We start from the raw sequence: 14,967 nt of genomic DNA, 5'->3' as shown, positions 1-14,967 counted from the left end.
TCAATTCATTATCCAGATACCCTCTTTCCTGTCTAAAGGTTTAGCTTGCTGTGTAGTCTTCAAGAGGTTTCTAGTAGTTACTTACATTATTTATCTTTGCTTAGGGACACCAAATGTTACACTTTGTACACAGGACTGGTTCGACCTGCCTACCACACACACGCCTTCAATACTTCATTCAGATAGCCCCTTTCTTATCGAAAAGTTTAGCTTGCTATTTAGTTTTCATTAAGTTTCTAGTTAAATTCTTCTATGATTTTCCTCTGCTTAGGGACACGAAACGTTACACTTTGTACACAAGAATGGTTCGACTTGCCTAAATCACACACGTTCAATACAGCATCCAGATAGCACCTTTCCTAAACAAAGATTTAGCCTGCTACTAAGTCTTCATGTGGTGTCTATTTATTAAACTCTTACACGCTTTTTACTATGCCTCCTTCATAAGGTTTCTATTTGTTTAACTCTTACATACTTTTTGATCTACTTAGGGACACCAAATGTTAGACTTTGTACACAGGACTGGTTCAACTTGCCTACCAGAGACACCTCTTTAATACAGCATCCAGATGTCCCCTTTCCTATCTACAGGTTTCTAGTTAAACTATATGATTTTTCTCTACTTAGGGACACCAAATGTTACATTTTCTCTACACATGAATAGTTTGACTTGCGTAAAACACACCTCTTTAATACAGCATCCAGATAGCCCTTTTCACATTTGAAGGTTTAGCTTGCTATTGAGTCTTCATGAGGTTTTTAGTTGTTAGTCGTATATGATTTTCCTCTGCTTAGGACCAAATGTTAAACTTTGTACAGGGGACTGGTTAGACCTGTCTACCACACACACCTCTTAAATACAGTAACCAGATAGACCCTTTCCTATCAACAGGTTTATCCTGTTATTTAGTCTTTGTGAGCTGTCTAATTGTTAAGCTCTTACAAGCTTTTCCTCTGCTTACGGATACCAAATGTTACACTTTATACACAGGACTTCCACCTGTCTACCACAGACATATCTTCAATACAGCATCCAGATAGCCCCTTTCCTGTCTACAGCTTTATCCTCCTATTTAGTCTTTGTGAGCTGTCTAGTTGTTAAACTCATATATGCTTTTCCTCTACTTAGGGACACCAAATGTTACATATTTTTTTACACAAGAATGGTTCGACTTGCCTAAAACACACACCTTCAATACAACATCCAGATAACCTCATTCTATCTAAAGATTTAGCTTGCTGTTAGTCTTCAAGAGGTTTCTACTTATTAAACTTACATACTTTTTACCTTGCTTCCTTCATGAGGTTTCTATTTGTTAAAATCTTGTATACTTTTTGATCTGTTTAGGGCAACAAAATGTTACATGTTTAACACATTATCAAGATAGCGCATTTACTATATAAAGGTTTAGCTTACTATTTAGTCTTCTTGAGGTTTTCAGTTGTAAAACTCTTTTATACTTTTCCTCTGCTTAGGGACACCAAATGTTAAACTTAGTACACACGAATGGTTTTACCTGCATACCACAGACACACCTTCAATATAACATCCAGATAGCCCCTTTCCTATATAACGGTTTATATGGCTATTCAGTCTTCATGAGGTTTCTAGTAGTAGGACTCATACATTATTTTCCTCTGCTTAGGGACATCAAATGTTAAACTTTGTACACAGGACTGGTTCGACCTGCCTACCACAGACACCTCTTCCATACAGCATCCTGATAGCCTTTTTCCTGTATAAAGGTTTGGATTGCTATATAGTGTTAATGAGGTTTCTAGTTGTTATACTTTTACATGATTTTCCTCTGCTTAGGGACACTGAAGGTTACAATTTGAACATGGAACTGGTTCGGCCTGCCTACCACACTTTTCTATACAGCATTCAAATAGCCCCTTTCATATCAAAAGGTTTAGCTTGCTATTTAATCTTCATGAGGTTTCTAGTTGGTAAACTCTTACAAGCTTTCTCTCTGCTTAGGGACGCCAAACGTTGCACTTTGTGTGCAGGACTGATTAAGCCTCCTCATCAATACGACATCCAGATAGGCCCTTTCCTATCTAAGGTTTATCCTGCTATTTAGTCTTCATGAGGCTTTTAGTGGCTAAACTTTTACATGCTTCACCTCTGCTTAGGGATACCAAATATTACACTTTACACAGGACTGGTTCGACCTGCCTACCACAGACACCTCTTGAATACAGCAATTTTATAGCCCCATTCCTATCTAAAGATTCATCTTGCTATTTAGTCTTCATGAAGTGTCTAGTCATTAAATTTTTACAAACTTTTCCTCTGCTTAGGGATACCAAATGTTACACTTTATACACAGACTTCCACCTGTTTACCACAGACATATCTTTAATTCAGCATCCAGATAGCCCCTTTCCTGTCTAAAGGTTTAGCTTGCTATTTATTCTTCATGAGGTTTCTAGTTGTTAAACTCGTGTGTGGTTTTCCTCTGCTTAGGGGCAACAAATGTTACACTTTGTACACATGACTGGTTCGATTTGCCTGACACACACACACCTTCAATACAGTATCCAGATGTCCTTATTCCTATCTAAAGGTTTAGCTTGCTATTTAGTCTTCATGAGGTTTCTAGCTGGTAAACTCTTACAAGCTTTCTCTCTGCTTAGGGACACCAAATTTTAGGCTTTGTACACAGGACTGGTTCTACCTGCCTACCACAGACACCTCTTTAATACAGCATCCAGATATCCCCTTTCCTATCAAAAGGTTTAGATTTCTATTTAGGTACACGAGTTTCTAGTTGTTAAACTCTTAACATTATTTTCCTCTGCTTAAGGTGACCTGATGTAACACTGCACACTAACTGGATTCATATAGCCCCATTACCATCTAAAGATTTAGTCTTCATGAAGTATCTAGTTAACCTCTTAACATGCTTTTCTTCTATTTAGGGACACCAAATGTTAATTTCTTTAAACACAATTGGTTCAACCTGCCTTCCACAGACACCTATTCAATAAAGCATCCAGATACCCCCTTTCCTATTTAATCGTTTGGGTTACTATTTAGTCTTCATGAGGTTTCTAGTAGTTAGACTCTTACGTTATTTTCCTCTGCTTAAGGACATCAAATGTTACACTTTGTACACAGGACTGTTTCGACCCTCCTACCAAAGACACCCCTTTAGTACAGCATCCAGATAGCCCCTTTCCTATCTAACAGTTTAGCTTCGTATTTATTCTTCATGAGGTTTCTATTTAAGCTCTAATATGATTTTCTTCTGCTTAGGGACACCAAATGTTACACTTCTCTATATATGACTGGTTCGACTGGCATACCACAGACCCCTCTTCAATACAGCATCCAGATAGCCCCTTTCCTCTCTATATGTTTTGCTTGCTATTTAGCCATCATGAAGTTTCTAGTTTAACACCTAAATGATTTCCTTATACTTAAGGACATCAAATGTTACACCTTGTACCTAAGAATGTTTTGACTTGCCTAAAACAAACACCTTCAATACAGCATCCAGATATCCAGTTTCCTATCAAAAGGTTTAGATTTCTATTTAGCTTCATGAGGTTTCTAGTTGTTAAACTCACATTATATCCCTCTGCTTATGGTCACCTAATGTAACACTTTGTACACAGGCTGGTTCGTCCGGCCTACACAGATACCTCTTCAATACAGCATTCACATGGCCTCTTTCCCATCTAAACGTTTAGCTTGCTATTTAGTCTTCATGGGGTTTCTAGTTGTTAAATTCTTACAATCTTTTACTCTGGTTATGAAAACTAAATGTTACACTTTGTACACAGGACTGGTTCGACCTGCCTACCACAGACACCTCTTTAAAAGAGCATCCAGATATCCCCTTCCTTATCTAAAGGTTTAGCTTGGTATTTAGTCTTCATGAGATTTCTAGTTAAACTCTTATATGATTTTTTTCTGCTTAGGGACACCAAATGTTACAATTTTTTCTGCTTAGGGACACCAAATGTTACACTTTCTACACGGGACTAGTTCGACTGGCCTACCACAGACACCTATTCAATACAGTATCTAGATAGCACCTTTTCTCTCTTCAGGTCTCGCTTGCTATTTAGTCTTCATGGAGTTTCTAGTTAAACTCTTATATGATTTTCCTCTACTTAGGGACACCAAATGTTAGAATTTGTACACAAATGGTTTGACCTGCCTTCCACAGACAGCTCTTCAATACAGCATCCAGATAGCTCCTTTCCTATCTAAACGTTTAGCTTGCTATTTAGGCCTCATAAGGTTTCTTGTTGAGCTATTTCATGCTTTTTACTTAAGTTAGGGACACCAAATGTTACACTTTGTACACAGGACTGGGTTGACCTGCCTACCACAGTCACTTCTTCCATAGAGCATCCAGACAGCCCCTTTCCTATCTAAAGGTTTAACTTGCTATTTAGTCTTCATGAGATTTCTATTTGTTAAACGCATACATTTTTTTTCCGCTACGTAGCGACACCAAATGTTACTTTATACACGGGACTGGTTCAACCTGCTAACCACCTACCTCTTCAATAGCATCCAGATAGCCCCTTTTCTATCTAAAGGTTTATCTTACTATTTAGTCTTCATGGGTTTCTAGTTAAAATTTAATATGCTTCTCCTCTACTTAGGGACACCAAATGTTACACCTTTTTTTACACAAGAATGGTTCGACTTGCCTAAAACACACACCTTCAATGCAACATCCAGATAACCTCATTCTATCTGAAGGTTTAGCTTGCTGTTCGTCTTCCAGAGGCTTCTACTTATTAAACTCTTACATACTTTTTACCCTGCTTCCTTCATAAGGTTTCGATTTGTTAAAATCTTTTATACTTTATTATCAGTTTAGAGGAACAAAATGTTACACATTATCAAGATAGCGCATTTCCTATATAAAGGTTTAGCTTACTATTTAGTCTTCTTGAGGTTTTCAATTCTAAAACTTTCATATTTTTCCTCTGCTTAGGAACACCAAATGTTAAACTTAGTACACACGAATGGTTTTACCTGCATACCACACACGTCTTCAATATAACATCCAGATAGCCCCTTTCCTATATAAAGGTTCATCTTGCTATTTAGTCTTCATGCAATTTCTAGTAGTTAGACTCTTACATTATTTTCCTCTGCTTAGGGACATCCAATGTTACACTTTGTTCTCAGGACTTGTTCGACCTGCCTACCACAGACACCTCTTCCATACAGCATCCTGATAGCCCTTTTCCTGTATAAAGGTTTGCATTGCTATATAGTGTTCATGAGGTTTCTAGTTGTTATACTCTTACATAATTTTCCTCTACTTAGGGACACTGAAGGTTACAATTTGAACATGGGACTGGTTCGGCCTGCCTACCACACTTTTCTATACAGCATTCAAATAGCCCCTTTCATATCAAAAGGTTTAGCTTGCTATTTAATCTTCATGAGGTTTCTAGTTGGTAAACTCTTACAAGCTTTCTCTCTGCTTAGGGACGCCAAACGTTGCATTGTGCGCAGGACTGATTCAGCCTCCTCATCAATACGACATCCAGATAGGCCCATTCCTATCTAAAGGTTTATCCTGCTATTTAGTCTTCATGAGGCTTCTAGTGGCTAAACTTTTACATGCTTCACCTCTGCTTAGGGATACCAAATATTACACTTTACACAGGACTGGTTCGACCTGCCTACCACAGACACCTCTTAAATACAGCACTTTGATAGTCCCCTTTCCTATCTAAAGATTCATCTTGCTATTTAGTCTTCATGAAGTTTCTAGTCATTAAATTTTTACAAACTTTTCCTCTGCTTAGGGATACCAAATGTTACACTTTATACACAGGACTTCCACCTGTCTACCACAGACATATCTTCAATTCAGCATCCAGATACCCCCTTTCCTGTCTAAAGGTTTAGCTTGCTGTGTAGTCTTCAAGAGGTTTCTAGTAGTTACTTACATTATTTATCTTTGCTTAGGGACACCAAATGTTATACTTTGTACACAGGACTGGTTCGACCTGCCTACCACACAAACGCCTTCAATACATCATTCAGATACCCCTTTCTTATCCAAAGATTTAGCTTGCTATTAAGTCTTCATGTGGTGTCTATTTATTACTCTTACACGCTTTTTACTCTTGATTCTTTCATAAGGTTTCTATTTGTTTAAGTCTTACATACTTTTTAATCTGCTTAGGGGACACCAAATGTTAGACTTTGTACACAGGACTGGTTCAACCTGCCTACCACAGACACCTCTTTAATACAGCATCCAGATATCCCCTTTCCTATCTACAGGTTTCTAGTTAAACTATGATTTTCCTCTAGTTAGGGACACCAAATGTTACATTTTCTACACAGGAATAGTTCGACTTTCCTAAAACACACCTCTTCAATACAGCATCCAGATACCCCCTTTCCTATCTAAAGGTTTAGCTTGCTATTGAGTCTTCATGAGGTTTCTAGTTGGTAAAGTCTTACTATATGTTTTTCCTCTGCTGAGGACCAAATGTTAAACTTTGTACAGGGGACTTGTTCGACCTGTGTACCCCACACACCTCTTAAATACAACAACCAGATAGACCCTTTCCTATCAACAGGTTTATCCTGCTATTTAGTCTGTGAGCTGTCTAGTTGTTAAACTCATACATGCTTTTCCTCTGCTTAGGGATACCAAATGATACACTTTATACACAGGACTTCCACCTAGTTACCACAGACATATCTTCAATACAGCATCCAGATAGCCCCTTTCCTGTCTAAAGGTTTAGCTTACTATTTAGTCTTCATGAGGTTTCTAGTTGTTAAACTATTACATGCTTTTTAATACAGTGATACCTCTGGATACGAAAGTTTCTGCTTACGAAAAATTCAGGATGCGAAAAGTGATTCGAAGATTTTTATGCCCCAGGATACGGATAAAATTTCAGGATACGAAAACCTTACGAGATCCCAACTCTTCGCCGAGAGTAATTTTAAAAAGCGCGCGCCGCCAGACTTTGAACTTGGGTAGACTCACTTACAGCCTCCCGCTCACCCATTGGTTATCTCCCTACTCAGACGCTAGCTGACGCCATAAGATCCTGCTTTCCTATTGGTCGGCAACTATCCCAGCTTGCCTACGCACGGGCGTTCATCTCTCTCTCTCTCTTTTCGTTCCGACCGCGGTATCGTTAACAGACATTGTGTTGTGTGCTTTCGCTTGTTTGACTTTGTGTTAATATACAGTACATTCGTACGCCACGTGTTATCGTTAATAAACTTTCGTTACTGTGCACTGTACTGTATTAGTGTTTACTATACATAGACTGTATATAACGTTACGTAGTGTATTATATTACGTATTACTGAAGCCATGGGTCCCAAGAATGTTGCCGAAGGAAAGAAGAAGAAGACGATGCTCTCGATGGAGACGAAACTTGAAATCGTTAAAAAGTACGAGTCTGGCATGCGTTTAAGTGCGATCGCCAAGGAGTATGGCCGGAATCCGTCTACGATAGGCACCATCCTGAAGCAGAAGGCGGCCATCAAAGCAGCAACACCTTCTAAGGGCGTCACTATTTTCTCCAACAAGAGAACGCACGTGCATGACGAGATGGAGAGGCTGCTTCTTGTGTGGATCAAGGACAAAGAGATCTCAGGAGACACCATCACTGAGACTACAATTTGCCAGAAGGCCTCCGCCATTTTCGGTGATCTCGTGCGTGCTCAGGCCGAAGAAGGAGCAGGAGAAGGAACATCCCAGCAGGAACCCCCAGAGTTTAAGGCTTCTCGTGGGTGGTTTGAGAAGTTCAAGAAAAGGACTGGCATCCATTCAGTGGTACGGCATGGGGAGGCAGCCAGCTCGGACACGAAGGCTGCCGAAGCCTTTGTTAAAACGTTCGAGGAGTTGACTCTGCAGGAAGGCTACACTTCGCAGCAAGTTTTCAATTGCGACGAAACTGGGCTTTTCTGGAAGAAAATGCCTCGTCGGACATTCATCACGGCGGAGGAGAAGAGGCTACCCGGACATAAGCCTATGAAGGACAGGCTTACCCTTGCTTTTTGTGCAAACGCCAGTGGGGACTGCAAGATAAAGCCCCTGCTGGTGTACCATTCAGAAAATCCCCGAGCCTTCAAAGCCCACAAAGTTATTAAGGAGAACCTTCCTGTGATGTGGAAGGCGAATGCAAAAGCCTGGGTAACGAGGCAACTGTTCATTGATTGGGTGAATGTCTGCTTCGGTCCGACTGTCCGAAAATATTTGGAAGAAAAGCGCCTCCCTATGAAATGTCTGCTGGTGTTGGACAATGCTCCAGCTCACCCTCCTGGCCTCGAGGAATATCTTCTGGCCGAGTATTCCTTCATAAAGGTCCTGTATCTACCGCCTAACACCACCCCTCTCCTCCAGCCCATGGACCAGCAAGTTATTTCTAATTTTAAAAAATTGTACACGAAGCATCTCTTCAAGAGATGTTTCCAAGTCACAGAGAGTACAAACCTCACTCTGCGTGAATTTTGGAAAGATCACTTCAACATCGTGATATGCCTCAAACTCATCGATCTCGCTTGGCAGGAAGTTTCGAGGCGTACCCTAAACTCATCTTGGAGGAAGCTGTGGCCCGATGCTGTCTCTGCACGAGACTTCGAGGGGTTCGGGAAGCCTGGAGGAGAAGCCGAGATCGTTGACGATCCTGAACCAATTCAGCAGTCTGAGGTGGCTGACATCGTACATCTTGGTACGTCCATGGGGCTGGAAGTTAGCGCGGAAGATATCGATGAACTTATCGAGGAGCACCACGAGGAGTTGACGACGGACGACTTGAAGGAGTTGGAGACGATGCAAGTGAGTGATGTTCAAGAGCAGTTCTCTAGCGGTGATGAGGAGGATGTTGCACCTTTGAAAACGGCAGACATTAAGGAAATTCTTGCATGTTTCCATAAAATGGCAGACTTCGTCGAAAAGGAACATCCAGAAAAAGTTTATACCAACCGTGCGCTTCAACACTGCAATGACGTTTGCCTAACGCATTTTAGAAATGTGTTGAAAAGTAGGCAGAAACAAGCTTCAATGGATAGTTTCTTATTAAAGAGGCCAGCGGTATTGGTAGGCCAAGACGAAGGTGAAAGTAAAGAAAAGAAACAGAAAAAAGAAAGAGATGAAGAAGTAGAAGGTGAAAGTAAAGAAAAGAAACAGAAAAAAGAAAGTGATGAAGAAGTAGAAGAGATTTAGAAAATAAGAAAAACGTAAAGTTATAAAAACGCAAAAAAAAAAAAAAAAAAATTCAATTTTAAGTTTTATGTTACCGTTAAGTGTTAAAGTAATTTTTTCTTTCATTTTATAGTTTTCCATACGTAATGTTAAGTGTTAATTATTTCTGCCATTTTTTTTTTATTTTGTAAAGTTTGTTAATGTGTTAAGCGTGTAAATTACTGTACGTAGTCTGTCACTTGTTACGTTTTCTGCCTTATGCCATCCTCCTCTGCCGCGACTTCGCTATCGGACATCGTCTCACTCAAAAGGTAAGTTTCAACTTTTTTGTTACACTAATTAACTGTAACCTTTTTTTCAGAGTGTACAGGTACAGTATCAATAATTAATTTAGGTGTACGTACAGGTACAGTAACAATACACCTTCACTGATCTAAATGCTTTACGTACATACAGTACAGTACCGTAACTTTTATACAGTATCGTACCGTAGTAAAGAAAACGGACCGTTTTCTTTGGGCTTGGGGGGGATAACTTGGCTATAACTACGTACTGTACATTATTGAATAATCTCATAGTGGTTTCTGGAATGGATTAGGCTGTTTTTAACGGTTGTGTTAATTATTGAATGATAGAAATGGCTGCAATGCATGTTTATTACTACAGTTTAGCGTGTTTATGAAAGAAAAGGTGACTTTTTATAAGGCTTGGAACGGATTAGGCTATTTACATGTAAAACGCGACTCAGGATACGAAAACATCAGGATACGAAACCGCATCCTGAACGGATTAATTTCGTATCCTGAGGCATCACTGTACTTTAGTTAGGGACACCAAATGTTACACTTTGTACACAGGACTGGTTCAACCTGCTTACCACCTACCTCTTCAATAGCATCCAGATAGCCGCTTTCCTATCAAAAGGTTTAGCTTGCTATTTAGGCTTCATAAGGTTTCTAGTTGTTAAACTATTACATGCTTTTTGCTTTAGTTAGGGACACCAAATGTTACACTTTGTACACAGGACTGATTCAGCCTGCCTACCACAGTCACCTCTGCTATAGAGCGTCCAGACAGCCCCTCTCCTATCTAAAGGTTCAACTTACTATTTAGTCTTCATGAGATTTCTTGTTAAACGCATAGATTTTTTCTGCTACGTAGCGACACCAAATGTTACTTTGTACACAGGACTGGTTCTACCTGCCTACCACACACAACTCTTCAATACAGCATTCACTTAGCCCCTTTCCTATCTGAAAAATCAGTTTCCTTTTAAGTCTTCATGAGTTTTCTAGTTTTTAAACACACTCATGCTTCTCCTCTACTTAGGAACACCAAATGTTACACTTTTTTTTTTTTTTTTTTTTTTACACAGAATGGTTCGACTTGCCTAAAACACAACTTCAATACAACATCCAGATAACCTCATCTTATTTAAAGGTTTACCTTTCTATTTAGTTTTCATGAGGTTTTTATTTGTTAAACTCTTTCATACTTTTTACTCTGCTTCCTTGATAAGATTTCTATTTGTTAAACTGTTAATTTTTTTTTAATTTGCTTATTGACTCCAAATGTTACACTTTGTACACAGAAGTGGTTCCACATGCCTACAACAGACACCTCTTCAATACAGCATCCAGATAGCTCCTTTTCTATCTAAAGGTTTCGCTTATTTAGTCTTCATTAGGTTTCTAGATTAATCTGATATTATTTTCCTCTATTCAGGGCCACCAAATGTTACACTTTGTACACAGGAATGGTTTGACCTGCCTACCACAGACACCTCTTCAGTACAGCATCCAGATAGCCCCTTCCCTATCTACAGATTTTGCTTGCTAGTTTAGTTTTCATAAGATTCATATTTAAACAATGATAGGATTTTCCTCTGCTTAGGGACACCAAATGTAACTTTGTACAGAGGACTGGTTTCGACCTGCCTAACACGCACACTTTCAATACAGCATCGAGATAGCACCTTTTCTATCTAAATGTTTAGCTTGATATTTAGTCTTCATGAGGTTTCTTGTTAAACTCTCTGTGCTTTTCCTCGTATTAGGGACACCTAATGATACGTTTTGTACACAGGACTGGTTCGAGTTGCCTACCACAAACCCCTCTTAAATACATCATCCAGATACCCCCTTTCGTATCGAAAGGTTTACCTTCTTATTTAGCTTCATAGTAATGTTATTTTCCTCCTCTTAGGGTTACCTAATGTAACACTTTGTACACAGGCTGGTTTTGCCAGCTACCACAGATACTTCAATACAGCATTCACATAGCCCCTTTAATATTTAAATGTTTAGCTTGCTGTTTAGTTTTCATGGGATTTGTAGTTATTAAACTCTTTCCGGTTTTTCTTCTGCTTAGGGACACCAAATGTTTCAATTTGTACACAGCTGGTTTTACCTGCCTACCACAGACACCTTTTCAATACATAATCAAGATAGCCTTTCCAATAACAAGGTTTAGCTTGCTATTTACTCTTCGTGAGGTTTCTCGTTGTTAAACTCTTAACATTATTTTCATCTGGTTAGGGTCACCTTTTGTAACACTGTACACGGGCTGGTTCGGCCGGCCTACCACAGATACCTCTAAAATACAGCATTCACATAACCTCTTTCCCATCTAAAGGTATAGCTTGCTATTTAGTCTTCATTGGGTTTTTAGTTGTTAAACTCTTGCATACTTTTTAAAATGCTTCCTTCGTGAGGTTTCTATTTGTTAAACTGTCATAATTTTTTATCTGCTTAGGGACACCAGATGTTAGACTGTACACAGGACATCTCTTCAATACAGCATCCAGGATGCCCCTTTCCTATCTTAAAGATTTATCTTGCTATTTATTCTTCTTGAAGTTTTTAGTATTTAAACTCTTAACATGTTTCTCCTCTACTTAGAGACACCAAATGTTATATTTTTACATACAACTGGTTCAACCTGCCTACCAGAGACACCTCTTCAATACAGCATCCAGATAGCACTTTTCCTATATTAAGGTTTAGCTTGCTATTTTGTCTTTATGGGGTTTCTAGTTGTTGAACAGTTAAATGCTTTTTACTCTGCTAGAGACCCCAACATTACACGTACACAGAACTGGTTTGACCTGCCTACCACAGACCACTCTTCAATATAGCATCCAGATAGCCCCTCTCCCATCTAAAGGTTTAGCTTACTACTTAGTCTTCATGAAGTTTATCGTTAAACTCTTAACATGTTTTTCCTCTACTTGGGAACTCCAAATGTTACATTTTGTACGCACAGTTGATTTAACCTGCCTACTACAGACACCTTTTAAAAGAATCCAGATACAGGTTTTGCTTGCCATTTAGTCTTAATCAGGTTTCTAGGTTAATCGTACATGATGTTTATGATTTTCCTCTACTTAGGGACACCAAATGTTACACTTTGTCCACAGGACTGGTTCGACCTGCCTACCACAGAAACCTCTTTAAATATAGCACTCTGCAAGCTCCTTTTCTATCTAAAGGGTTATCCTGCTATTTAGTCTTCATGTGGTTTCTTGTTGTTACTTTTACATGTTTTTCCTCTGCGTAGGATCAATTGTTACATTTTCTATATATGACTGGCGTACCACAAATACCTCTACAACACAGCATCCAGATTGCCCCTTTCCTGTCTAAAGGGTTAGGTTGCTATTTAGTCTTAATGAGGTTTCTAGATAACTTTCCTCTAATTAGGGACACCAAATGTTACACTTTGTACACAGGACTGGTTTGACGTGCCTAACACACACATCCGAGATTAATATAGCATCCAGATATTCCCTTTCATATCTAAAGGTTTATCTTTCTATTTAGTCTTTAAACTCTTACATGCTTTCAACATGTTATTTTCTTTGAGCAGCCATAAAGACATCCTTTTAGGACTCTAATGTAGAGGACTCTACAGTCTGACCCATGATAAACCCTATTACGTTTATGCAATTCTCTAGATAAAATAGTCGTCATTTCTAGTCCCACTTGGTAATACTTGTCAGGTTTTCCCGGTATTCTCTTCTCCAAGAAGTGATATACCAAAATTAAGCCATGCATCATCTCAGCAGGATTACTGACATTATCTTGTACAGAGCGTCCATACCTTTATTGCAGTGTACGTATTTAGGCATGCTCTTAGGGTAATATTCTGTAATCAACAACTTGTTCAATCTATTTTATTGGTGTCAACATTACAGGTGTATCTAGTCTGGTTACTCCATTTTAATTGTAGTAGCTTACATTTTCTCTATCATGCAGTCTTGACTTTAAAGTGACCACGTTAACATGGTACCTTACTCCACAGGATATGTGTTTCCATAGAAGTGCGCGTCATTTCAAGCTTCGTCCCGGGCGGTTGTTGAAGAGGTTTGAACGTTTTCATGGCAAGGACAAGAAGAGGAACCTGGTTGCCCAATGGTCCCTGGTGCTAGGAGAAAAGATTTAAAAATCTATCTCCCAATAATAGATTTTAATACTGTATATGGCAACTCTTGGTATCTATACATCCCTTTTACTTCAAACAACTTCATAATGATCTTTGTATTTATACCTAAATATAATATACATGGTAATGCATACAAATTGGTTTGAAATAAAATTAAAAAATTTGCTATTCCTTTTATTTTCCAAATATTTCCAAATTATTATAAACACATTTTATCTAACAAAAAATTAATTTTGAATTTAATATACAATTAAATAAGGAAGAAAATTCAGCATTTAATATATATATTCAAAAAATGAAAAAATTAAAAAAAAAAAAAAACTAAAATCAATGATTATTTTACTCTTATGGGTCCAGTGTTGAAGTTAATGTCGCTCTGGATTACCAGCGCCTCGAGTATATTTCTTGAGTCTTCGGCGATGCTCTTGAAGCTCTGCAGTCTTGTTTGTTCACCTGTAAAATAACAAATCAGTATTAGTGAACAAAATTAAACAGTTAGTTGTGAACAAAATTTAAACAGTATTAGTAGTGAACAAAATTTAAACAGTACTGGTAGTGAACAAAATGTAAAAGGTACAAAACTAATTGCATTGAATAAATGAAACAAACATATTACCAATTGGATAAAATCATTATGAAATTGCACTATGAAATGATAGATTTCACACATTGTGAAAATTCACTTTGGTATGTCGAACAATGAATGAAATGGAGGAAATCACTTTACATCTACTTATTTTTTCCTATCTTGCTTTTTTATTTTTAACACACTTTGTCCCTGTAATCTGCAAACATCATCTTGTGTACTTTAATTCATATATGAAATTAAATTTGACATTTAAAAAAAAATATTAATAAGAAACTGATACGTTTGAAACTCTAAAACGTTTAAAAGTTTTTATATTTCTAAAATGTTTGTTAAAATGTCTAATAGAACATAATTCCATATACAAATTAAAGTACACATCAAGATGATGTTTGCAGAAGACGGGGCAAAACAAATAAATAGTATATGTTAAGTCAATAAAACAATACCCATAAAATGGGAAAAAACATCCATACCAAAAAAAGTGATAAACTAACAAGGAAACAATTAAAAAGGTTGTGCACATAAAACAACGAAAAAACTCTTGTATGACTCGAGAAGGCAAAAGAGGCTGGGGTATTGAGCACAAGGAAAAACATTAAAGAAGCAGGTAAGTGTAAAAAGGGCATTGCAGAGAAAGTGGGAAATAAAAAAGAATGTAAGAACGTAAGAACAGGGATAATGAAAGGTGTGACATTGATGATTGAAGAGACAAAAATATATTTGAAATATAAGGAAAGAACAGTGGTATTGAAGGACAACAAAAGCATG

At 38.1% G+C, this 14,967-nt stretch overlaps 2 protein-coding genes across 3 annotated transcripts in view; one reads left to right on the top strand and one right to left on the bottom strand.

Moving 5' to 3' along the window:
• Nucleotides 1-14,967, top strand: part of LOC137624743 (uncharacterized) — a 412,156-nt gene that overhangs the window by 155,937 nt on the left and 241,252 nt on the right. The gene's annotated exons all lie outside the window — the stretch shown is intronic.
• Nucleotides 13,431-14,967, bottom strand: part of LOC137617381 (uncharacterized) — a 56,919-nt gene continuing 55,382 nt past the window's right edge. The window contains exons 4-5 of one of the 2 annotated variants that reach the window (XM_068347404.1): nucleotides 13,954-14,063; nucleotides 13,431-13,592 (exon numbers count right to left, since the gene is read on the bottom strand). In XM_068347404.1, coding sequence (XP_068203505.1) covers nucleotides 13,446-13,592; nucleotides 13,954-14,063 — 257 coding nt within the window. In that variant the 3' untranslated portion in view covers nucleotides 13,431-13,445. Of the gene's footprint in view, nucleotides 13,593-13,918; nucleotides 14,064-14,967 lie in introns of those variants that run through there. The other variant, XM_068347410.1, reaches the window with a different exon arrangement.

The sequence above is a fragment of the Palaemon carinicauda genome, chromosome 2 (genome assembly GCF_036898095.1).
Source record: "Palaemon carinicauda isolate YSFRI2023 chromosome 2, ASM3689809v2, whole genome shotgun sequence".
Taxonomy (NCBI): domain Eukaryota; kingdom Metazoa; phylum Arthropoda; class Malacostraca; order Decapoda; family Palaemonidae; genus Palaemon; species Palaemon carinicauda.
The sequence above is the reverse complement of the archived record's forward strand: the minus strand, read 5'-3'. Positions and strand labels throughout refer to the sequence as shown.